This window comes from Apodemus sylvaticus, chromosome 7, assembly GCF_947179515.1.
Source record: "Apodemus sylvaticus chromosome 7, mApoSyl1.1, whole genome shotgun sequence".
NCBI lineage: Eukaryota > Metazoa > Chordata > Mammalia > Rodentia > Muridae > Apodemus > Apodemus sylvaticus.
Window position 1 is genome coordinate 15,262,103 of NC_067478.1, and position 23,368 is coordinate 15,285,470.

At 46.1% G+C, this 23,368-nt stretch overlaps 1 protein-coding gene across 3 annotated transcripts in view; it reads right to left on the reverse strand.

The window, feature by feature from the left end:
• Usp4 (ubiquitin specific peptidase 4) overlaps window positions 1-19,727 on the reverse strand; it is a 45,909-nt gene extending 26,182 nt beyond the window's left edge. The window contains exons 1-8 of one of the 3 annotated variants that reach the window (XM_052187273.1): window positions 19,559-19,727; window positions 16,475-16,602; window positions 9,582-9,712; window positions 7,084-7,210; window positions 3,966-4,111; window positions 3,742-3,803; window positions 953-1,093; window positions 48-165 (exon numbers count right to left, since the gene is read on the reverse strand). In XM_052187273.1, the coding sequence (XP_052043233.1) occupies window positions 48-165; window positions 953-1,093; window positions 3,742-3,803; window positions 3,966-4,111; window positions 7,084-7,210; window positions 9,582-9,712; window positions 16,475-16,602; window positions 19,559-19,659 (954 nt within the window). In that variant the 5' untranslated portion in view covers window positions 19,660-19,727. Of the gene's footprint in view, window positions 1-47; window positions 166-952; window positions 1,094-3,741; window positions 3,804-3,965; window positions 4,112-7,083; window positions 7,211-9,581; window positions 9,713-16,474; window positions 16,603-19,370; window positions 19,465-19,558 lie in introns of those variants that run through there. The other 2 variants (XM_052187275.1, XM_052187276.1) reach the window with 2 other exon arrangements.
• Window positions 19,728-23,368: the final 3,641 nt, after the last annotated feature.

The following is a 23,368-nucleotide window of genomic DNA, read 5'->3' on the forward strand; positions in this document are numbered from 1 at the left end:
ACAAACTCCAACCACAGTTTTATTTAGTTAGCAACTCTCCCCTCTACCTGCAAAGCAGAGTTCATGAAGCAGGTGTTCCCCAGGTTTCCAAGTCCACAGAGGCCAGGCTGTATATGAGGTGAGGGGGGCTCCTGGCAATTATACGAAGCAGAGAAGCCAGATCCACTGAAAAACACAACCCACATCAGCAATAAAACCAAGTGCTGCACACGGTCCCTCAGCGTGGCTTCCAGAGCTCTGTTTGGGCATTGAGAACTTGTGCCTGGTAGTCTCATAATATACACACTCCTCCCTGCTCTGCTCCTCCAGAGCCACCCTCCACCTTTACTTGAGATGTCAGCGGGTGTAAGTATAGCCTTAAAGGGAGAAATGCTATTTGGATTTTCTTCTTTTAGACTTTGGCGACTAACTTTCTATCATTCTAGAAGACTATCAGATGGTAACAGGAAAGGCTATTTTAGGTACCAAGATCAAGAGCTTACATGTGCCACCATCCACAAGGCCATTCTACCCTTGACTGGACCTGAGTGGTCATCTAATCTCTCTCTGCTCACTCTGTTCCATCTTGTTTATACCTCGTGGCAGATACTCTTAACATTGATGGACAAAGGATCACAGCTACTAAGAGGAGAAACAGGGTTCCACCAGAACTGAGACCTGTTTCCTGACAGCTGCCATCTGACCAACCCATCCCTGCAAATGCTGTGATCTCCCTGCCCTCAAGATTATCAATGGCTTAGACTGGAAAAAACACCAGATAGCAAAAGGCCAAGTGAGCAGCGTTAGAGCGCGGAGGCGGAGGCAGGAGCAGAGAGGAGTGGACTTAGAAGCCACACGTAGCACTCTCATGGGCAGCTCTCATCCCACAGCTTTCTCTGAGGTGCAGAGGAGCAGACAGGGTACTCCTGAGGAAGGACGCAGAGAAAGGAAAGCAGTTAAAGGCCTTTCTTACCCCCTGCTGACACCGGAGCTGTGCATCCCAGAGCTGTCAGTGCTGTCACCATTTGCAATGAGAGAGGCAGACACTGAGCAATAGGGACTTGCAGATGGTTTTGAAGAGGTAGTGAAATTTCTGCTAGGTGCAGTGCTTGATCTGGAAGGGGAAGCAGAAAACAATACCACTGACTTTTTTAAAAGTACAGGCCCCACTCACTGCTTCAGGTCTCAGTATCTCAATAACCTAAGTGTGCTTCACGGCTCATACTTGAATCCCCAGAACTCAGAAAGCTTGAGGACAATCTGATCTACATAGAGAGAGGAGAAAGGGAGGGAAAAACGTTCTCCATTCTCAGTTACTTAAACTACAAAAGACTGTCTTCACACTTAGCAGGAGCTGTGAAGTAGAAAGGAGAGAACTTCTGAAGTCTGTGGGCCAGGCTATGGTCACCTAGGTTGGAGTAGGCAGCAGCCAACGAGAAAGAGATTCCCATCTGAAAGTAGGTGGGCGGCAAGGACTGATAGTTGAAGTCAACCTCTGACCCACAACATACTTTGGCAAGCATGTGTCTGCATTTGCACACATATTCATTTTCTCTGTGTGTGTGTCCATCTCATGTGGTGGATGGCTCAGCGGGTTAAATCCTCCCCATTCTAAATCCTAGAGCTTGAAAATTCTCTCCCTTAGTTTTGTCTATATTGCTTATCAGTGGGCACAAGTGCTTTTCCTATTGATCTCCTTTCCCGACCCAACAAACTGTTTACTTTATGGCTGTATCCTTATGCACAATGGTATCTGATACTGCGCCAGAGATCAGAAAAGGAATATGCCTCAGGAATTCCAGTCTATGCTCACTCTTGATCAACCTCACCAGTCCAAGAGACTCTAGTCTTAATGGAGTCTCGGCAGGCACTGCTGCTTTTCCAAAAGCTGTCTCCCTTAGTGAAAATTCATAGGCTTCAGAGTGTGGGGCAGACAGGGAGAAGGAAAGCCAAGAAGACAGAAGTCCAAGGCCAGGCCAGCCAGCCTGCCTCTGCCTGAGTTATCACCTGGAGCTCACAGGCTGCAAGCCAAGCACCTAGAGTGTTTTCCCTAGAGCAGTGGCTCTCAACATTCCTAATGTTCACACTCTTAACACATTTCCTCAGGCTGTGTGACCCTCAACCATAAAATTATTTTCACTGTACTTCATAACTCTCATTTTGCCCGTGTTTTCCGATGGTCACAGGCAAACCTTGGGCAAGCTCTGGAGGGTCTGCAGCCTGGGAGTTACTGTCTGCTTTGTGCACTCTGGTGAAAAGGGAGGCAGTCCAGCCTGCACTTGACTATGGTTTCCCTACTGCTCTGTCGCAGGTGTTGACTCAGTCAGGGGCTTCAAGACAACACAGATGGATTATCATAAAAGTATGGATGTAAAGTCTAAAGGAGGGGCTGGAGAGAAGGCTCACATGACTAAAGAGCACTTGTTGCTTTTACAGGACTCAGGTTCCCAGCATCCATCCGATTTCAACCCCCTGCACCTCCAGTTCAGGGAGTCCAATACCCTTGTCTAGCACCAGACACAAAGATACACAGACATACATAGAAGCAAAATGCCCATACACATGAAAAGATATCCAAAGGAGTTCTGAGTGCAAGTCAAGATGTCCCGGTTACAGTCCTCAGTAGAGCCCTAGATCCTTGCAGAGGCATTCGTTCCCGTGCCCTGGATCATTCAATAAAGCCTTGCCCACACGTCACTGCTTTGCCTCAGCTTCTGATTTCATACCTACTCTGACTCTCCAGCCTCCCTTTTACCTCCAGGGAGCCTTGTGATTACAATGGGTCCACCTGATTTCAACATAATTAATTTACTCACACCTGCAAATCACAGTCTGAAGTTCTGTGATAAGACGAACATTTTGTGACAATAGGATGTTTTCTATTAAACTTCTTTTTGCATATACATAGATATGGGAAACGTGTATGTGTGTGTATATACATGTGGAAGCTGAGGTTCATGTTGGTGTCTTCCTCCACTGCTCTTCACTGTGTACTGAGGCAGGTCTCTCACTGAATGCAGAGTGAGACCATTTCTGCTAGACTGGCTGGACATCTTGCTCTAGATTCCCGGCCTCCATCTCCTGTGCACTAGGACGATAGGCAGGCTGCCACACTCACCCAACACGGTGAGTTCTGGGAAGGTGAACTCTGGTCCTCATATGCTGGCATGGCAAGCAGCTTACCTGGTCCCTATAGGTCACGATAGCCTAGAATTCACTATGTACTCCCCTTCTTTCTGCCTGCAACACAGTCATGCCCCACTACAGCTGGCTGTTTGTCATCAGGTCAGGAAATACTCATGTCATTTCCCCGCACTACGTCATCACTTCCTACTGCAAACTTCTAAGGGTGCACAATTCCACATGCCACAGGGGCATCTCCCGGCATATCTCCTGTGCTTGGGATCCGATTTCAGCAGCTGAGCAGTAAACAGTAAGAGGCCACAGGGAAGAGTTGAGTCGGAGCAAGGCACCACCCTTAAGTGGTACAAGACCTTGCCCTAACCCTCCTCTTTCTTTCTCAAAGCCTCTAAACTAGAAAAATACTTAGAGTTTACTCTCGTCCTTGATGGAAGCCTGACAGCTATCTCAGACATGTGAAGCTTCTCAGACATGTGAAGCAGGCTACCTGAGAGGTGGTGCTTCAAACACCATGCAACTGGGATGAGAAACGGAGTTTCCATCTAATTCAGAAAGAGCCTCTCCCTCTTCCCCGATCTCTGCACCTATGAGCCGGGTACATGAGAGAGAAGATCCACTTACTTTGACTGCAGAGTCTGCCTGGGCCATGTGCCATCTTCATTTTGGGGCTCAATCACCAGCACCTGAGTGAAAGGGGAAACCAGATGAGCACAATGCAGCACACTCTCCCTCTGCCGTGCCTCCTGCCAGAGACTTCTCGACAACACCCCAGTCGGAGCTGCCTGTCTGGGCATGGCCCTGGGACGACCTGGCATCCTGGAGAGCGCTGTCCAGCTTGCCCCTACCTGGCCCTGGTACAGCCCGGCATCCTGGATCGTGTTGTCCAGCTTGCTCAGCTGCTCGTAGGTGTTGCTCATGTACTTGTTCCAAAGCCGTGTCTCGCGCTCTGCAGGGATGTTGAAGAGCTTCCTCATCTCCTTCTCGATAGTTGCTGAGAACAGGCGAACACATCACTCAGGACTGTCTCCAGAAATAAAGCTAAAGATACCCAAGGCAAGCCAGGCAGTGGTGGCGCACGCCTTTAATCCCAGCACACGGGAGGCAGAGGCAGGCGGATCTCTGTGAGTTTAAGGCCAGCCTGGTCTACAGTGCGAACTCCAGAACAGCCATGGATGTACACAGGAACCCTGTCTTGAAGCCTCACAAGTAACAGCTGAGGCAACCCAGTCTTCCTTCCTTTACAACTGCTCACGAAGAGCTAGAGCAGATGTGTTCAAAGACCTTCCCTTGCTGTACTCCTAAGGCCTGTCACCCTTCAGAGGCTCCCTCAGGAAGCAGGTCACTATGCTTCTTGATAATGCAAGTCTCACGTAGAGTACCAGGTGTAGTGGCTTTTGCTTGTAACACCAGCACTCAGGAGGTTGAGGGGTGCCAACAAGTTCAAAGCTACTAGAATGCTTTAGGTCAACATGAAGTTTAGTATGAAAACCTGTCTTCACTCCAAAAAAAACAAAAAACAAACCCAGAAAACAACAAAAAGGAGAAACAGAAGAAAAAGATGAAAAGATAAAGAAAGAAAAGTAACATAAAAGTTAGAAAACTGGAAGCTAGGAGGTGGTGGCGCACATCTACCTCTGAGTTCCAGACCAGCCTGACCTACAGAGCAAGTTCCAGAACAGCCAGGGCTACACAAAGAAACCCTGTCTCAGAAAACAAGAAGAAAAGAGAAGCTTATTCTATGATCATTACTGTTAGACACACACACACATACACACACCACCTTCTGAGTTTATTTCACCAATTTTAGATGGAGTGGGGGAGGCCACAGAAGAGATCTGAAGGAGCACAGGAGGGGGTGGAGTAAGGAGAGAGAAGGGGAAGAAATATAATAAAATTTTAAGGAAAAAAAAAAGTGACCTCTAAGTCAGGATCCACACAGCCTGTGATTAGCTGGATTCAATGATAAACAAAGATCATGAGTTTGAGGCCATCTAAGCCACAGCAAGGCTTCATCTCAAGGGAAACAGGTGCTAGAGTGGACGGAGATGTGGTGTCGTGCAGAGCTTGCTTAGCATTACTGAAAGGTCCTGAGACTGGTCCAGTTCCACGACGATAAAAACCAAACCAAACAGAACAGTCATTTCCCACCCTGAGATTCTAAGTTTTTTTTAAATTAATTTTTATGTGCATAAATGCTTTTTTTTTTGGATTTGGTTTTTTCGAGACAGGGTTTCTCTGTGTAGCCCTGGCTGTCCTGGAACTCACTCTGTAGACCAGGCTGGCCCCGAATTCAGAGATCCTCTTGCCTCTGCCTCCCAGAGTGCTGGGATTACAGGCGTGTGCCACCACCGCCTGGCGCATAAATGCTTTTTGACTGCATGCATATATGGTCTGTATGCTACATGTGTTTGGTGCCCTCAAGAGTCCAGAGGCTGTGGATCTATGGGACTAGAGTTGTGGTGGTCTGAATGGGAATGGACCCCATAGGCTCATGTCTTTGAATGTGTGGCTCCCAGTTAGAGGAACTATTTGGGAAGGATTAGGAGGTGTGGTCTGTGGGAGAAGGGGTGTCCCTGGGGGGTTTCCAAAGTCCTCATTAGGCCCTGTGTTGCACACACTCTCCCCTCCTCTCTCTCTGAGATCAGTAGGTAAAGCCCACAGATCAGTGTATTAATACTGTCCCAGCACCATGCCAGTATTGTTTCCTGCCATGATGCACATGGTCTAATCCTCTAAAACTGTAAGCAAGCTCCAGTTAAATGTTTTCTTTTATAAGAGTTGCCTTGGTCAAGGTGTCTCTTCACAGAAACTAAACAGTAACTTAGACAATTGTAAACTGCCATGAAGATGCTAAAATTTAGTCTAATTCCTCTGGAAGAATAACCAGTGGTCTTAATCACTGAGCCATCTCTCCAGCCACTGTTATGTCTTCTGTGTATGGCATGTGACTTGTTAGTGTTGGTATATGTGTAAGTATGTGAGGGTGTGTGTCACTGTAGGGACCAGAGGGCATAGTTAGGTATCTTTCCATCACTTTCTATCTTTTATTTTCTGAGACAGGATCTCTCTGTGAATCGAAAAGTTCATTGACTTACCTGGGAGTGCTAACCAATGAGCTTCAGGGATCTACCTGGTTGTCTCACATCCTCCACTACTGAGATTTAACATGCATACCACACCTGGATTTATTTTGGTTTTTTGAGACAGGGTTTCTCTATATAGCCTTGCTGTCCTGGAACTCACTCTGTAGATGAAGCTGGCCTCAAACTCAGAAATCCACCTGCCTCTGCCTCCCAAGTGCTGGGACTAATGGCGTACACCACCACTGCCCAGCAACACACCTGGATTTCTTATGTGAGAAGTAGGGATCTGAACTCAGTACCTCCTGCCTGAACAGCAGGCCCTTTCCTATTAAGCCATCTCCCTAGCCTTTCCTTTTTCTTTCTTTGAAATAGGCTCTCACACAGGCCTTAAAGTCTAAAATCCTGGCAGATCCTCATGCCTCTATTCCAAGTGCTGGGATTACAGGTGTTAGACACCATGCCCAACTCAAGTAGTAAAGGCCTTTTGTTTTATTATTATTTTGCCTGTTTTTGTTCTGAGACCATGAGTGCAATCCCTAACATCATATACAAGAGGCACTTGGAAGCAGGGACAGGAGGCTCAGGAATACAAGGTTATGCTTGGCTTTATACCTAGTCCAAGCTTGCTTGAGTCACTTTATACCTAGTCCAAGCCTGCTTGAGTTACTTTGCTGGCCATTTTGCCTGCCCAAGTCCTATTCAACAGAACACAATTCCCAGGTCTGGTTCCTCATAAAAATTCCCTCATGAAGACTTCCAGGTCAGGACTGATGACCACAAGTGAGAATCGAGAGTCTAGAGAGCAAGACAGCTTCCCTCTCATCAATTGCAATACCCTGTATTCCTTCTCCAGACACCCAGAACCATGTGGGCTGCTTACCAATGGTATCTGCTTTGCTAAAATGGCAACTTAGCACATTGGTGGGGTCACTGTTCTCACAGAGCTTCAGCTCCAGCAAGTACACTTCCACTTTGCAGTGCTTGACAAACAGGCCATGCTCCACAACCTGTAAGCAAAAGGGAAAAGGTGAAGGAGTATGGTGGACACCTGGACAGCCCTGGAAGCAACATGGTTCAGCAACAGAAAGCTAAAACCTCTCAGGAAAATGTTCTGTCAGGAAATGTTTGTTTTTGAGACAAGCTCTCACTATGTGAACTAAACTAGTCTAGAAATCAAAGAACTCTACCTCTTCCAAGTGCTAGAATTGAAGGCAATGCATCCCGACATTTGAGCTAAGAAAAACTAATTTTTATTCATTTTTACAAAGTATAGACTTAATTCATCAGCATATATCCCAGGGGTTACAATTTTTCCCATTATAATGAAGAACTAAGTATATCATCAAGTGGAGAGAGAGAGGGAGAGAGGGAGGGAGGGAGGGAGGGAGGGAGGGAGGGAGGGAGGGAGGGAGGAAGGAAGGAAGGGAGGGAGATCTGTGTAGTTATACCAGGCCCTATAAGACAGGTCTCAGGAGGTCAGCAAGGTCAGCTTCAAACAGAAAATCCTTGCTTTGGCCCTTGTGGTGTTTGTCAAACCTTAGCAGAATGGTTACATGCTACACTAACAGCATTTGCAGACCTCTCAAGAAGGCTGTATGACTATAATGTTTATTCCTTAACACTCCCAAGGGTTTCAAACCGGAAGAAAAAAAAAAGTTCTGAAGCCTTGCATGGTGACACAAGACTGATTTCAACTTGAGGGATATTGAGGCAGAAGGATAAAGAGTTCACGGTCAGCCGGGTGTGGTGGCACACACCAGTAATCCCAGCACTTGGGAGGCAGAGGCAGGCAGATTTCTGAGTTTGAGTTTGAGGCCAGCCTGGTCTACAGGGTGAGTTCCAGGACAGCTGGGGCTACACAGAGAAACCCTGTCTCAGAAAACCAAAAAATAAATAAATAAAATAAAATAAAATAAAATAAAATAAAATAAAATAAAAAGTTCAGGGTCAGCTTGAGCTCTACAGTTAAGTTTGAAGCCATCCTAGACTACATAAAACAGTTTCCAAAAAGGGAGGAGGTAGGTGGGTAGTCGTGGTGGTTCTGATTTGAAATTATGACTCCTTAAGAATGCAGCTCTTGAGGCAGGAGAGATGGCTCAGTAGTTAAGAGCACTGACTGCTCTTCCAGAGGTCCTGAGTTCAAATCTCAGCAACCACATGGTGGCTCACAACCATCTGTAATAAGATCTGATGCCCTCTTTTGGAGTATCTGAAGACAGCTACAGTGTATTCACATACATAAAGAATGCAGCTTTTACCAGACAGTGGTGTCCACCCTATTAATCCCAGCACTCAGGAGGCAGAGGCAGGAGGATCCTGAGTTTGAGGCCAGCCTGGTTTATACACTGAGTTGCAGGACAGTCAGGACTGCCCACCAAGGGCACTAGACTGTGTTTCTCAGCGTGTATGTCCCAGAGTGTGAGAACTTGAGGAGTTCTTTTCTGCATATGAACACTTACTTTGTGACTACTCAGCAGTACAATCAGCCTCAGGAGCACAGGGGAAATGGCTTGAGACAAGTTGTTAGGATAAAATGAGTAGCAAACAACAACAACAACAACAACAACAACAACAACAACAACAACAGCAAGAAAGCTGTTAGGTCAGCAAGGTGGCTCACACTAGTTATCTCAGCCTCCAGGAACCACAGTGAAAAGGCTCAACTGTGAAAGTTCTAGGCCTACCTGAGCTATACATGAGTTCAAATTTAGCCTGGATAACTTAGTAAGGCACCATCTCAAAGAAAAAAAATAAGAGGGCTAGAGATATAGTTCAGTGCTAGGACACTCAGTGAGCGTCTGTGTGGCTCTGGGATAACTCCGCCCTGGGCAAAGGGAGAAGTGCAAGTGCAATGCATTAGTTTATGTCCACACAGCCCAGCTCCCAAGCTACCAGACAGCTCTTAAATTTGGAGGCTACTTAGGAACATCCTGAGTTACTCACAAACACTTCATATCTTAGAAAGAACTAGAAATAAGTCACTCAGGCCAAAATTCCAGCACACAAGAGGCATGAGATGACCAGTTCAAGACCAGCCTGGGCTACACAGAGAACCTGTCTCAGGAATCATAAATAAGGTCTCAAGCCTGGCATAGGGGGTCATCTTTAATCTCAGTACTTGGGGAGAAGAGGCATAGAGATCTCTGAGTCTGAGGCTGGTCTGGTCTATATAGAACGCTCTAGAACTACTAGTAAGGGATACCAGAAAAACCCTGTCTCAAAAACAAAAACAAAAACAAAACATTACAAAACAGAGTTCCAACTCCTTCATTTTCAACCACTTAACCACATTCATCCTCCCAGGAAATAAAGAGAGGTCAGTGTACCCAAAGAGGACTCACATACACACCTAGCAGGTGTAACAACTTGTGAACTCACTTTTCTGACAATAGGCTGCTGGCCTTCCACACAGCCATACCAATTTAGCAATTTATTCCAGGCTTCAGTTGGTACCAACACATAGTCCAGCTCATCGATTAAGTGTTCCTTCAAGGTCTGACTCTCAGGATCTGAAAAAGGAAATTAGTACATATCTCATTTTTCTTTTCCCCAGAAGTTTTTTGTTTTTTCAAACAAAGATTCTTATGTATTCTTTCTAAGAAAAGATTCAACAGGAACAAGCACAGTATTCCAAAACTCTGTCACTGTCACCGGCCACAACACAAAGCAGGCCTGCCCACTCTTTATCCTGAGTCCTGTTCTACCAAGGATCTTGTGTTTCTTCTATAATTAGGAAGAAAAATGAGCTGGAATCTGTGCGTGGTTCATCCTTACAGTCTTAGCCACTCAGGAAGCTGAGGAAGGATTAAGCCTCAATGTTTAAGGTCAGTTTGGGCAACACAGCCAGACTCTGTCTCAAAATAAACAAGGAGGAAGGATGGAGAGGAAATGGACTTCTGTCATTATTTTCCTTTGAAGTAAAATTTATTGAAGGTGGACATGGTGGTGTGCCCCTTTAAGCTGAGGACTTGGGAGACAGTGGTAGGTGGATTTTTTGTGAATTTAGGGTCAGCCTGGTCTATGTAGGAGCTCTAGGACAGCCAAGGCTACATAGTGAGACACTGTCTCAAGGGGAGAAAAAGTAAAATTAAATGTATTGAGCTATGTTTTAGCCACATTCTTTGTCCTTCCCCAGCCCCTCTCAGATCCCCCATCCACTGGCGCACTTCTCATTTTTGTTGTCTGTTTTGAGGAGGGTCATGTGCAGTACAGCATGACCTTGATTTCTACACCGCCAAGGAAGACCTTTAATTTCCGATCTTCCTGCAGTCACTTCCACAAGTGCTGAGATGACAGGAAGGAGACAAGAGGGAAATGGGCTGGGGAGATGGTTTAGCAGGTAAAGGTACTTGCGGCCAAATCCAGGAACTTGAGTTCAGTAAGAATAGGTTTTTATTTGGCTTTGGTTTTTCAATACAGGGTTTCTCTGCATAGCTCTGGCTGTCCTAGAACTTGCTCAATAGACCAGGCTAGCCTAGAACTCAAGAGATCTGCTCATCTCTTCTTCTTCAGGAATGCTGGGATTAAAGGTGTTTGCCCATTGCCTATCTAGTAAGAAAACTTTTCATTTACATTTTCTAAATGTTTCTAGGTTCTACAATTAACATAAAATGGCAATTATATGCCTCAACTACTATTTAAAGAGAGAGAGAGAGAGAGAGAGAGAGAGAGAGAACATTGCAAGCTATGCAGTGGTGGTACATGCCTTTAGTCCCAGTACTTGCGAGGCTGAGGCAGGCAGGTCTTGATGAGTCTGAAGTCACCTCTAGCCCACCAACAGAGTGCCAGGCCAGTCAAACAGCCAAAACCAAAATTAGACAAAGAAACCCTGTCTCAAGCAACCAAAACCAAACCAAAACAAACAAAACAGCCCCCAAACCACATTGTAGGAATTAACAAGAGTTTAGAAAACACAGAAATAAAAGGCAATGCAGGCACAGCTGGGCTATAGCTCACCAGCAGAGCAATCTCCTCACAAGCAAGACTTCTAGTACAACCCCAAGTCCCTCCCCAAGAAGAAAAGAAATCACAAGCCAGACATCCTAGCACTCAGGCAGGCTGAGGACACCCTGAGCTGCATATGGGATTCAAAGCCACCCTAGGCTGTACAGACTCTGTCTTAAAAAAAAGAGAGAGAATAAAAAAACAGTACTATGGTCAATAATTACGAATACTTGTAATAGCAATCCTACTGATAGCGTTCGAACTCAGACCCGGTCTACATATGAAACGTCTACCAAAAAGGCAAATGAATGAGGCTCTAAGGGCTCGGACTGGAGTGAGTGAGGGGTGGGGGTGGGGCGAGTATTATCTTACCAAGCAATCACGCCCACAGCCCTCAGTTCAATTCCCAGCATGGCAGAATAAAACAGGGTGAGGGACAGGATATGACACGGGAGGGACAAGGGCATGACGGAATGAGATTCTATAACAGGCCTCCATAACAGAAGTTTGTTTTACTAAGAGTCATTCAATATTCTTGTTTTGAGGGGTTTTTGCTATTGTTGTTAGTTTATTTTTTTCAGAGACTGGGAATAAACCTAGGATATCAAGCATGCCAGGGAAACAACCTGCCGTTGTTCTATATCCAATGGCCTCAGTTAACAACAAACTTAGTCTATTTGTACTTAGGGGGCTGTTTAAATTTTACTCATGATTTCCATGGGGATGGGAGGGTCACTCATTCCACAGAGCACAGGTGGGCAATAAGGTGGAGTCAGAGGACAACTCTTGGGGCAGTGCTCTCCTTCCTCCTCTATGTGGGCTCCGGGGATAGAACTGAGGTTGTCAGATCTATATGCCAAGTGCTTTCGCCCACTGGGTTTCCTCAGCAGTGTAGTGTTTTGAAATAAGGTCTTTCTATGCAGCCCAGGCAGGCTTGAAATAAACAATTCTCCAGCCCCATACTCTCAAACACTGGGGTCAAAGATGTGCATGCCTGCTGGTAACTAAGCAGCATTCTGAGTTAACTTCCTTCTGGTCTGCAGTTGTGTGGATCAAACCCAAGGCCTGTACACTCCAGGCAAGTACTCTGTCTCTGAACCGCATTTACAATTCTTCTTATCTGATTACTTTTTGTATAGATCAAACCCAAAGCTACACAAATATCAGTCCACATACCCCACCCACTAAGCTGTGCGCCCCTAACACCTAACCACAACTGGTATTAAACATTCCAAGTAAGAGTTCTCCGTGCACCAGGCTGTGGTGGTGCACGCCTTTAATCCCAGCACTTGGGAGGCAGAGGCAAGTGGATTTCTGAGTTCAAGGCTAGCCTGGTCTACAGAATGAGTCCCAGGACAGCCAGGGCTACACAGAGAAACCCTGTCTCGAAAAACAAAAACAAAAACAAAAAAAAAAAAGAGAGAGAGAGAGAGAAAAGAGTTCTCCGTGCACTAGGCGGTGGTGGCACATGCCTTTAATCCCAGCACTTGGGAGGCAGAGGCAGGCAGATTTCTGAGTTCAAGGCCAGCCTGGGCTACAGAGTGAGTTCCAGGTCAGCCAGGGCTATACAGAAAAACCCTGTTTAGAAAAAAAAAAAAGAGTTCTCAGTGCTGGAGAGATGGCTTAGTGGTCCTGAGTTCAATTCCCAGCAACCACATGGTGGTTCACAACCATCTGTAATGGGATCCGATTCCAATGCCCTCTTCTGGTGTGTGTCTGAACACAGCTATAGTGTACTCATATATGTAAAATAAAGAAATAATTATAAAAAATTTTTTAAAAAAGTTCTCATGGACACTGTGTGGAACGGAAAGTAACTATGTAACATGTTAAACATCCATTTTACACCCAATTCAGAGATACATGCAACACACTCAGCAAAAAATCCAAGACTCATCCCCTGCCAGCCACAAAGTGTACTCCCTGCTAAGCCTGTTTATCTTTTCTTTTTTTTTTCTTTTTGATTTGGTTTTTTCGAGACAGGGTTTCTCTGTATAGCCCTGGATGTCCTGGAACTCACTCTGTAGACCAGGCTGGCCTAGAACTGAGAAATCCACCTGCCTCTGCTTCCCAGAGTGCTGGGATTACAGGTGTGCGCCACCATCGCTCGGCTGCTAAGCCTGTTTATCAACACCCACTCTGAGGAAGACAGAAGTCACTGTTCTCAGACCAGTATAGCCAGGACAGTCCCCAAGAAGGTGTAACTCAGCTGTAATCTCAGGCAGATATTTTTTTAAATAGGGACCAGGTGTGACAGTCCACACACTTGATCCCAGCACTCAGGAGGTAGAGGCAGGTGCATCCCTGTTGAATTCCAGACCAGCCAGGTCTACATAGTAGCATCTTGTTTCAAAGAGAAAATTAAAAAAAAAAAAAAAGACAAATAACAAAAAAAAAAGGATGCATGTGTGGTGGTAGTACACACCTGTTAACCCTGCACCTAGCAGTTGGGTCAGGAGGATCCGGTGCTGCTAGGGTGACCTGCTCCAGAAGGAGTGAGGACTCGAAAACTCGATATATAATTGGAAACAAGGTCAGAAGTAGCTTTACTGACTCTCACACTCTTCCTATGACAGTCAGGACAGAGAGCCTTGATGACCTTTAGTACACCTACAATTTGATCTATTTCACAGGTATCCAGTCTAGCCTTTGTGAAACAGTCTTGAAAGCAAAACCTAAAAATCTGTCCATTTCAGTAGACAGAAATAAGCAGGGCTGCTCTGCAGAGGACAGGCCTGTTCCCTGCTGAATACATCTGTCAAGCAGTCATTCCCACATCATGATGTTCAGACCTAGAACCCTGCAGGCTCTGGAAGACTGAAATAGGACTGGTCAATTCTAAGGCCAGCACAGGCAGCTTAGAGACTCTCAAACACCACTACCATCAGCACCAGCACCACCACTTTCTCTTCTTCTTCCTCCTCCTCCACTGCCATCATGAAACAAACAAGGAAACAAGGAATTTTCCTATTAACCAGACATTATGGGGCGCATTAGCAATCCTAACACTCAACCCTAACTGGAGTATACATATATACAGCTTGGAACCAGGCCAAGCTACAAACCCCACTATGTATCCACGTTGTATACCAAGACCCTGCCTCAAAATGAGTAAGCTAACAAACAGAAGTAGCTTCCTGAGCTTTGGGAGGGAGATTCAGGAAACACAGCAGCTCAAGGCCAACCTTGGCTACACTGTTAGTTTAAGGCCAGCCTGAACTACACAAGATCACACCTCAAAACAAACAAGGCAAATAGAAACTCTTAACAAATATAAATAAATAGATAAATAATAAATAAAACAAAAACAAAAACAGGCTGGGCATGGTAGAGGATAGGGCATGGCTTTAATCTCAGCACGGAGAAGTCAGAAGTAGGAGGAACTCAGTGAGTTAAAGGCCAACCTGGTCTACATAGTGAGACCATATCTAAAATAAATTTAAAAGAGTCAGGGAACAGCCATGCCTGGCATAGACACCTATAAGCCTAGCACTTGAAACAAAGAGCATCACAAATTTGAAGCCAAGCTCAGATCCTTAATTAAGAACCTGTATTGAAAAAAAAACCCAAAGGACTGGTGAGACAGCTCAGCAGGGAAGACACTTGTCACCAAGCATAAGCACATGAGTTTGATCCCCAGGCCCCACACTGTAGAAGAGACACAGCCCTTAAATCCATACTGTACCAAGCATGCACACTCACCCGGTCTCACACACAAACACACATATTTTCAACCTAATATATAAGATTAATTAAAAACTGATTCCCAATTTCTAGATTATAGGTGCAATTTAAATGATTTTTCTTCTTTCATGTGTACATACAAATCCAAAACCTAAAAAACGAAAAAGAAAACTAAGGGGCCAGAGAGGAAGTCCAGCAATGAAGAGCACTCCCTGTTCTCGCTCTTGCAAAGACCAAGTGCGGTTCTAAGCACCTCCACTGAGCAGCTCACAAGCTGCTGTGATTCCAAGGGTTCCAAAATTCCCTTCTGGATCCTCAGGAACTCGCTCACACGCACAGCTCATCTACAGATACACATGCATACACACAACTAAAAAAAAGTAGGACTGGAGACATGGCTCAGAGGTTAAGAGCACTGATTGCTCTTCCAGAGGTCCTGAGTTCAAATCCCAACACCCACATGGTGGCTCACAACCATCTGTAACAGAATCTAATGCCCTCTTCTGGTGTGACTGTGTGACAGTGTACTCACATATATAAAATAAATAAATAGATAATCTTTAAAAAAAAAATAGGCTGGAGAGATGGATGGCTCAGTGGTTAAGAGCACCGACTGCTCTTCCGAAGGTCCTGAGTTCAAATTCCAGCAACCACATGGTGGCTCACAACCATCCATAATGAGATCTGATGCCCTCTTCTGGTGTGTTTGAAGACAGCTACAGTGTGCTTACATATAACAATAAATAAATCTTTAAAAAAAAAAAGTAGCTGGGCGTGGTGGTGCACGCCTTTAATCCAAGCACTCTGGGAGGCAGAGGCAGGCGGATTTCTGAGTTCGAGGCCAGCCTGGTCTACAGAGTGAGTTCCAGGACAGCCAGGGCTACACAGAGAAACTCCATCTCGGAAAAAACCAAATAAATAAATAAATAAATAAAAATAAAGGCAATATGGTACAAAGTAGACAGGTAAGATGTCTTCTGAGAACCAACTGCATAAAGCTGTACTCTGGCCTTTAACATACACACAGTGTCTCACTGACACACATATATCATACACATATACAGTGAAAATAAAAAATGAAAAAAACATTAGCATGCTACAAAATGTGGCAGTTCAAGTGAGGGCGGGGCAAATCAGCTCCTATGTTTGACTCTTTGAGCCCCAATGGGTCTGGGAAGGATAAGGCGGTGTGTCACTGAAGGGTGGTCTTAAGGTTTCAAAAGCCCTCACCTAGCCCAGTCTGTCTCCGTCTGTCTGTCTGTCTCTTTCTCTCTTCCTATTGATCAGGATGTAAACCTCTCAGCTATTTCTCACCTGCCTGGGCCATACTCCCTCCACCACGATCCTGAACTAACTCACTGAAACTAAGCAAGCCCCCAGCTAAGTGCTGCCTTGGTCCTGGTGTCTCTTCACAGCCACAGAACAGTAACACAAAGAGAATGCTTCTGCTAGAATAGTTATTTACGGCAGAATAGCTACTTGACTTCTCCCTAATAATCTGCAAAGACCTTTACTACATGGGTAAACGAGCACCTGTATGTCGTCACATTATGGAAGTCACATGGTCACGATGACCATGGCAGAAACACACAACCTCTGACTGGCCCATGAGAACTGTAGCTAGAGAACCGAGGATACTCCACCTGAGAAGAGTCCAGAATTGTCGATCGGCCCAGGAAACAGATTGCGCTCCCCGACATTGTACATGTCCCAGCTATCGAAGCCCACATACTTCTTCCACTGCTTGAACCACCGGCTGTCAATAAGATACCTAGGGGGGAACCACAGTTTCATATAAGATACAGCTGGACAAATACATTTTTTTTTTTTTTTTTTTTTTTGGTTTTTTGAGACAGGGTTTCTCTGTGTAGCCCTGGCTGTCCTGGAACTCGCTCTGTAGACCAGGCTAGCCTTGAACTCAGAAATCCGCCTGCCTCTGCCTCCCAAGTGCTGGGATTACAGGCGTGCGCCACCACCGCCCGGCACAAATACATTTTTTAAAAGCCAAAGCTTTGTGTTTTGTAGCTCTCCTTTAATTGTTTTCTCTAGACATCTACCTTAAGCTTCATATGGTCTTCTCACCAAGGTAATATGCAATTCTCGCTTAAAAAAAAAATCACATCTTTGGTCGGTGGGAGGGGACCTTTTCAAGATAGGGTTTCTCTGTGTAGCCCTGGCTGTCCTAGAATTCACTCTGTAGATCAGGCTAACCTCAAACTCAGAGATCAGCCTTCCTCTGCCTCCCGAGTGCTGAGACTAGAAGTGTGCATTACCACCACTGTCCCACTAAAATCATACTCTTAACATCAAGAACAGAAGTCAGATACACAGGCAGAGAGGGCCTAATCTAGGCCAGGTATTCACTAAGAGAAATGACTGGTAAGAGAATAAGTAAAGGAAGCTTGTGGTGACCCATAGCATCTGGGAGGTCCAGACAAAAGGTCAGTCTCCACTGCACAGTAAGTTTGCGGTCAGCTGGGGCTACAAGAGACCCTATCTGTAAACAACAAAACAAAGCTACACATGCTGGCACACGCCTGTAGAACCCAGCACCCGCACCCAGGAAGCACAGACACTCGTGGCTCTCTCTGAGTTCCAGTCCAGCTTAGTCCACATAGGGAATTCCAGACCAGCCAAGGTTACCTAATAAGACCCTGCCTGAAAAAAAATAAACAAGGGACTGGAAAGCTAATTCAGAAGTTAAAAGAGTTTGGTGCTCTTCTAAAGGACTCAAGTTTGATTCCCAGCACCCATTTATGGTATGCACAACTCTAGCTCCAGGAAATGCAGCACCCTCTTCAGTGCTGCACAGGCACCTGCATTCATAGGGTGTGCCATACACACATACATACACACACACACACACACACAAACATGGAGCCGCTGTGCTATCACTTATCCATAATCCCAGCACACAGGAGGCAGATGCAGAAGGGTCTACCAAGTCTCGGAAAACAAAACAAAACAAACAAACAAACAAACAAAAACTCCAACCCCCCCCCCAAAAAAAACCATAAAAGATTATTGAAAGAATTTTAAAACTTAATTAACTTTTGAGATTGGGGGGTTCTCAGCATGTGGCACCAGCACAGTCTTGAACTCACAGAGCTCCACCAGTGTATGCCTCCCAGATGCTGGCATTAAAGTTGTATGACACTACACCTAGTTAGGATTTTATTTATTTTGGTTTTTCAAGACATGGTTTCTCTGGCTGGCCTGTGTGTAGACTAACCGGGCTGGCTTCAAACTTAGAGATCCACCTGCCTCTGCCTCCAGGCACTGGCACTAATGATGTGCGCCACCACTCCTGGGTTTGGTTTTTATTTTTAATTATGCTTTGGTTATGCACATGAGTTTGAGCATGGTTCCAAAGTGCCATGGAGGTCAGAGGAGTTGAGTTATAGACGGCTGAGAGACACCCAGCATGAGTGCTTGAGTTAAACTCAAGCTTTGCCAGAACAAACTAAGTTCTTAGCTGCTGAGCACTCTCTTCGTTTAAAATGGATTCTTTCTAGAAATAAAATTATGTTTACTAAGTTATTAATTGTATTACCCACCACTTATTTTTGAGACAAGGCTTTTACTCTGTCACTCGAGCTCGCCCTGAGCCTTGGCAGTAATACCCCTCCCCAGGCGAAGGCTATAGGCACGCACATCCTCACCAAACTGAATATTCTTTATGTGTCATCCCTTTGCAGAATAATTTCTAAAGTACCTCTCTCTATTTGTCTGCCCTTTCACTGCCTCAACTTAAACACCATAAAACTATACCTAAACCGCACCCCCAAACACATTATTTCTATTCTCGTTTTCAGTCCTCACATTGGTCATAATCAATGAGAAACCTACCCTAGTATCTTACTCCTACACAACAGCACCACCCAGGCATTTCTCCACCACTGGGAAGTACTATCTCTTCTAGTTAACAATCTATTGAGACGCCTCACATTGGAATCTGCTCTAATAAACCTGGAACTTTTTTCCTTTGGAGGAGTCATGTTCACTGTATGAGATCAGCCCTGAAACTACAACAATCCTCCAGTCTCTGCTCTTGCAAAATAGTAAAAGCATATGCTGCCATGCCTGGCAACATCTTGTAACTTTCGGATCTTCTATTTTGCTCCAGGATTCAAGCCTCCCCTCCCCTCCCACTCTTCGATCTAACTACTGCTACAATTGTTCCAGACCATCTGACAACTGGGTTCTTAGACATTTATTCAGTTTCTGGCCTTGAATTCTGTCCCGTAGTTTACGAGTTACAAAGTATCTACTTCGGATCCTCTCTCACCCTCCTGAGCGTCATTAGCCACAAATTGCTACCCAGGTTTTAATTGTTAAGGAACGGAGGTCTGTAAGGTGTGGACACTCCCCCCACCAAGGTCACCATCAAGCGCTTCATCAAGTCTTCGGTGGTCAAGTGCTTTTCCACCTTCCCACTCCCGCCGACCCGAGCACTCTCCCTTTTCTATAGTCTACACCCCTTGTCCCCGCCGGCCCAAGACTCTTGTGAATCCGCAAGGACCAGGACAAACCCCAGACCTGTCAGCGCCGTCCCCCAGCTGATCGGGGGTTTCTTTCATCAGCGGCCGCTGTCAAGCCACTCTTTCAGAGACTCCAGGCACCGCCCCCGGCCCGCCTCTGCCTAAAACTGAGGAAAGAGATCCGGCCTGAGGGCCAGCGAGCCGGCCTGACGCTCTGCGCGGTGGGAGGGCAGGGCGGACGCTCACCACTGCGCCCCACGTTGGAGCGTGGTCCCCATCAAGGCCCCGAGCTCCGTCTTCTGGGTCTCCACATCCGGTCGCTCACCGCTGTCCCGGCCTTCCGCCATCTCGTCCGCCGCCCCGGCCCAGCCGGCCCGGACATCCGCCTAGCGCACGGCGTGCTGTGGGCCGCGCCCACGCACGCACGTAACCACGCACGTGCGCGCGCCCGGCACCGCCGTCGGCTTCCGCCCCTTCTCCCCGCCCCCACGCGCTGTCCCCGGAGCTGAAGCGGACGGAAGAGGGCTGGAGGCCCAGAGGCGGCGGCCGCGTTCGCCCTCGTCTAAGCTGCTCCTGTGATCTGGAGAGGTCCGACATCTCGCCGTCCCTCGACCCCTAATGCACTCGCTCCATCCTAGCCTGTGAGGTTATCCGGATGCTTAATTCGTGCAAGAAGAGCCTGCAAGCTTGCTTTTCTTGTTTCCACTGGGTTCCATTCCACTTTCAGCAAGACTGCCTAAATGCGAGATTGAATTTACTGCCTCTGCAGCCCCTGTAGCCAGGTGCACACAGACACATTGAGATCTGGACCGTCCGGTGTGGTCCAGCTATTAACAGTTGTCTCAACCAAGGGCCGGCGAGATAGCTCCCTGGGTGACAACTGGGTTTGATCCCCAGAAACTGTGTAAAAGTGGAAGAAGAAAATTGACTCTTTAAAGTTGTCCTTTGTTCCCGACACAGACACTGTGGCACGCGTAGGGCAAACAGGCACACAATAGTGAAATTTGTTGTTTGTTTGAGACAGTTTCTTCTAACGGGCTGTCCTGGAGCTGCTTATGTAATCTAGGCTAGTCCCGAACTCAGACCCATTTGCCCTTTATTCCAGAGTGCTGGGGTAGAAGGCATACATAACCACACCTAAAAAAAAATAATAATAATAAAGTCATAAATAGACTCAAAAAACAAAGTTGTCTTAAAGAACTTTGTATCTTGTCAGCCCTCCAGATCAAGGAGGGAATAGCAACCACCGAAGCCGACAGAGATAGGAATGAGGTCCGGGCATTTTAATTTTTTTCCTGGAACAATGATCCCGTGTTCTGCCCGGCGGTGATGGTGCACGCTTTTAATCCAGCACCCAGGAGGCAGAAGTAGGCAGATCTCTAAATTCGAGGCCAGCCTGGTCTACAGAGAGAATTCTAGGACAACCAAGGCTACAAGAAACCCTATCTTGGAGGAGGAGGGGGGAAGAGGAGGAGGGGGGAGGGGGACGGGAGGAGGAGGGGAAAAGGAGGAGGAGGGGAAAAGGAGAAGGAGGGGAAAAGGAGGAGGAGGGGAAAAGGAAGAGGAGGAGGAGGAGAAGTAGAAGAAGAAGAAGTAGAAGAAGAAGAAGATGATGACAACGAAGAAGAAGATTGCGCATGTTGTAGGAAAAATCCATCTATGGAGATGCCCAGGCAATTGGTGAGTCTTTGCTTTTCAGGAAAACCCTTCTCTTAACAGTAAGGCAAGACAGACAGTTTCTTCGGGGATTGGAAAGCAAGAAGCAACCTTGGTTTCCTAGCTGTCCTTCAAAAAACTAAAAACAAGCAAGCCAACCCCCAGTTCCCTCACCTTCCTACAATGTATTATAGTTCAGATCTTTTTTTTAAAGATACATTTATTTTATGTGTATGTGTGTGCGCCCTGCATAAATGTATGTGTACCACCCATATGCAGGTACCCTCAGGCCAGAGGGCATTGTAAGCCCTAGAGCAGTGGTTCTCAACCTTCCTGATGCTGGGAGCCTTTAATACATTTTCTCATGTTGTAGTAACCCACTACCAAATTATTTTGTTGCTATTTCACAAGTGTAATTTTGCTACTGTCACAAGTTGTAAACACCTGATACACAGGATGTCTGATATGTGATGCCTGTGGCCCACAGGTTGAGAATGACTCCCCTAAAACAGGTGACTGAGCTGCCTGATAGGGGTGCAGAGAGCCACCCTTGAGTCCTCTGCAAGAACACTATACTGTTAACCAGAAGCCATCTCTTCAGCCCCTCTTTGTGAACCCTTAGTAAATTCATTAACTTTGCTTTACTCTGAGTTGTTTTGAAAGTGTTCCCTATGGTATAGTCAAGTATCCCATTTTACCTCAGTGGAGTTTTCCAGAGAAAGAGAACTCCTCAGGCCCCATGTTCTTGTGGCCTGTTCTCCTGGACTGCTGATTAGACCTTGTCTCAAAACAGGAATGGAAAGATGGCTCAGGGTAAAGAACACTTTTGCTGTCCCAGCACCCAGGTCAGACATCTCACAACTACATCTAACTACAGCTCAAGAGAGTCTCATGCCCTCTTTTGGCCTCCATAGACACCAAACAGAGGTGGCAGACACACACACACACAAGAAAAGCAAATCTTAAAAAGGAAAAAAAAATTAAAATAACAACAGCTGCTGGGCAGTGGTGGCGCACGCCCTTAATCCTACCACTTGGGAAGCAGAGGCAGGCAAATTTCTGAGTTCAAGGTCAGCCTGGTATACAGAGTAAGTTCCAGGACGGCCAGGGCTATACAGAGAAACCCTATCTCAAAAACAAAACAAAACAACAACAACAAAAGGTGTTTCATCCTTTCGTAAACCACACCAGTGGGAAGCCGTGGGAGAAAATCTTTAAAGAGTGTTCCCCAAGGCTGTAGGCCTGCCAGGCAATGTAAAAAAGAAGACTTTGACTTAAGCAGCATTTGAGTATAGTACCGAAGAAACGTTGGAAGGAAGAAGCATAAGTCTGAAGGAATGAGGGAATGTTCTGGAATATGCAATTCATGGTCAAAACGAGGCTTAGGCCAAAGGACTGAGCGCTGACTGTGCTTAGCGTTACGGAGACCCCACTGCTAGAGAGGAAGCAGTGGGCGGTCATTTAAGGGCCGGCAGTCATTGAAGGTTTGGGACAAAGGACAAATGCCTGAGGGTGTTTTACAGCCTAGAGATGCACCCTGGACACCATTAGGAACCAATTAGTGTAGCTTTAAGGGGAAGAAACAGATTAGCGCTGGCTGGCGGGGTGGAGGGGAACTGTCCAGTGAAGGTAAGGTAGGTCATTTGAGAAGACCTTTTATGTTTTGTTTTTTAGCTAATTGACATAATTAGTCTCTGTGGGACATCTGTGTTAAAGGGATAGCAGAGATGTTAGGAAGAATTAAAGGAGTACTTAAAACAGCCTTGAAGCTGAGAGTGCTACCCGTCAGTTCATGAACCCACTCACTCTAGGGAAGTTGAAGCTGGGCTGGGGGGGGGGGTGGAATCTCAAATTCCAGACCAGGAACTTCTTTGTAAGACCTTGAAAAAGGAAAAGGAAAAAGAAAAGGAAAAGAAAAAGGAAAAAAAAACATGGTGGCTCATCTGCTGCCAAGCTTGGTGACCTGACTGACCCATTGACCCATCCTGGGGATTCATAAAATAAAAAGGGAGGGTCAAAGAGAGTTGCCCTCTGACCTACACACACACACACACACACACACACACAGAGGGAGAGTACATTTAAGGTGCCTGCTGCAAATCCAGGGACCTGAGACTGATCCCTGGAGCCCACAAGGTGGAGAGAGAGACCTGCTTGCCCTCTCACCTTCACACACTGTAGCAGATGAACAAAATGTAACAAGATGAAAGAAAGGATAGACAATGTAGCCGGTAATATCACGATTGATGAACTGGGGGCAGGAGGGTCAGGAGTTAAAGGTACACAGTAAGATGGAGGTCTGTCCAGTCACAGGAGATCCATTCTCAACAAAAGAAAAGTATACAAGTAAGCAAATAGGAAACCAATCTACCTGGAGACAATTCCGCACTGTATCTGGGA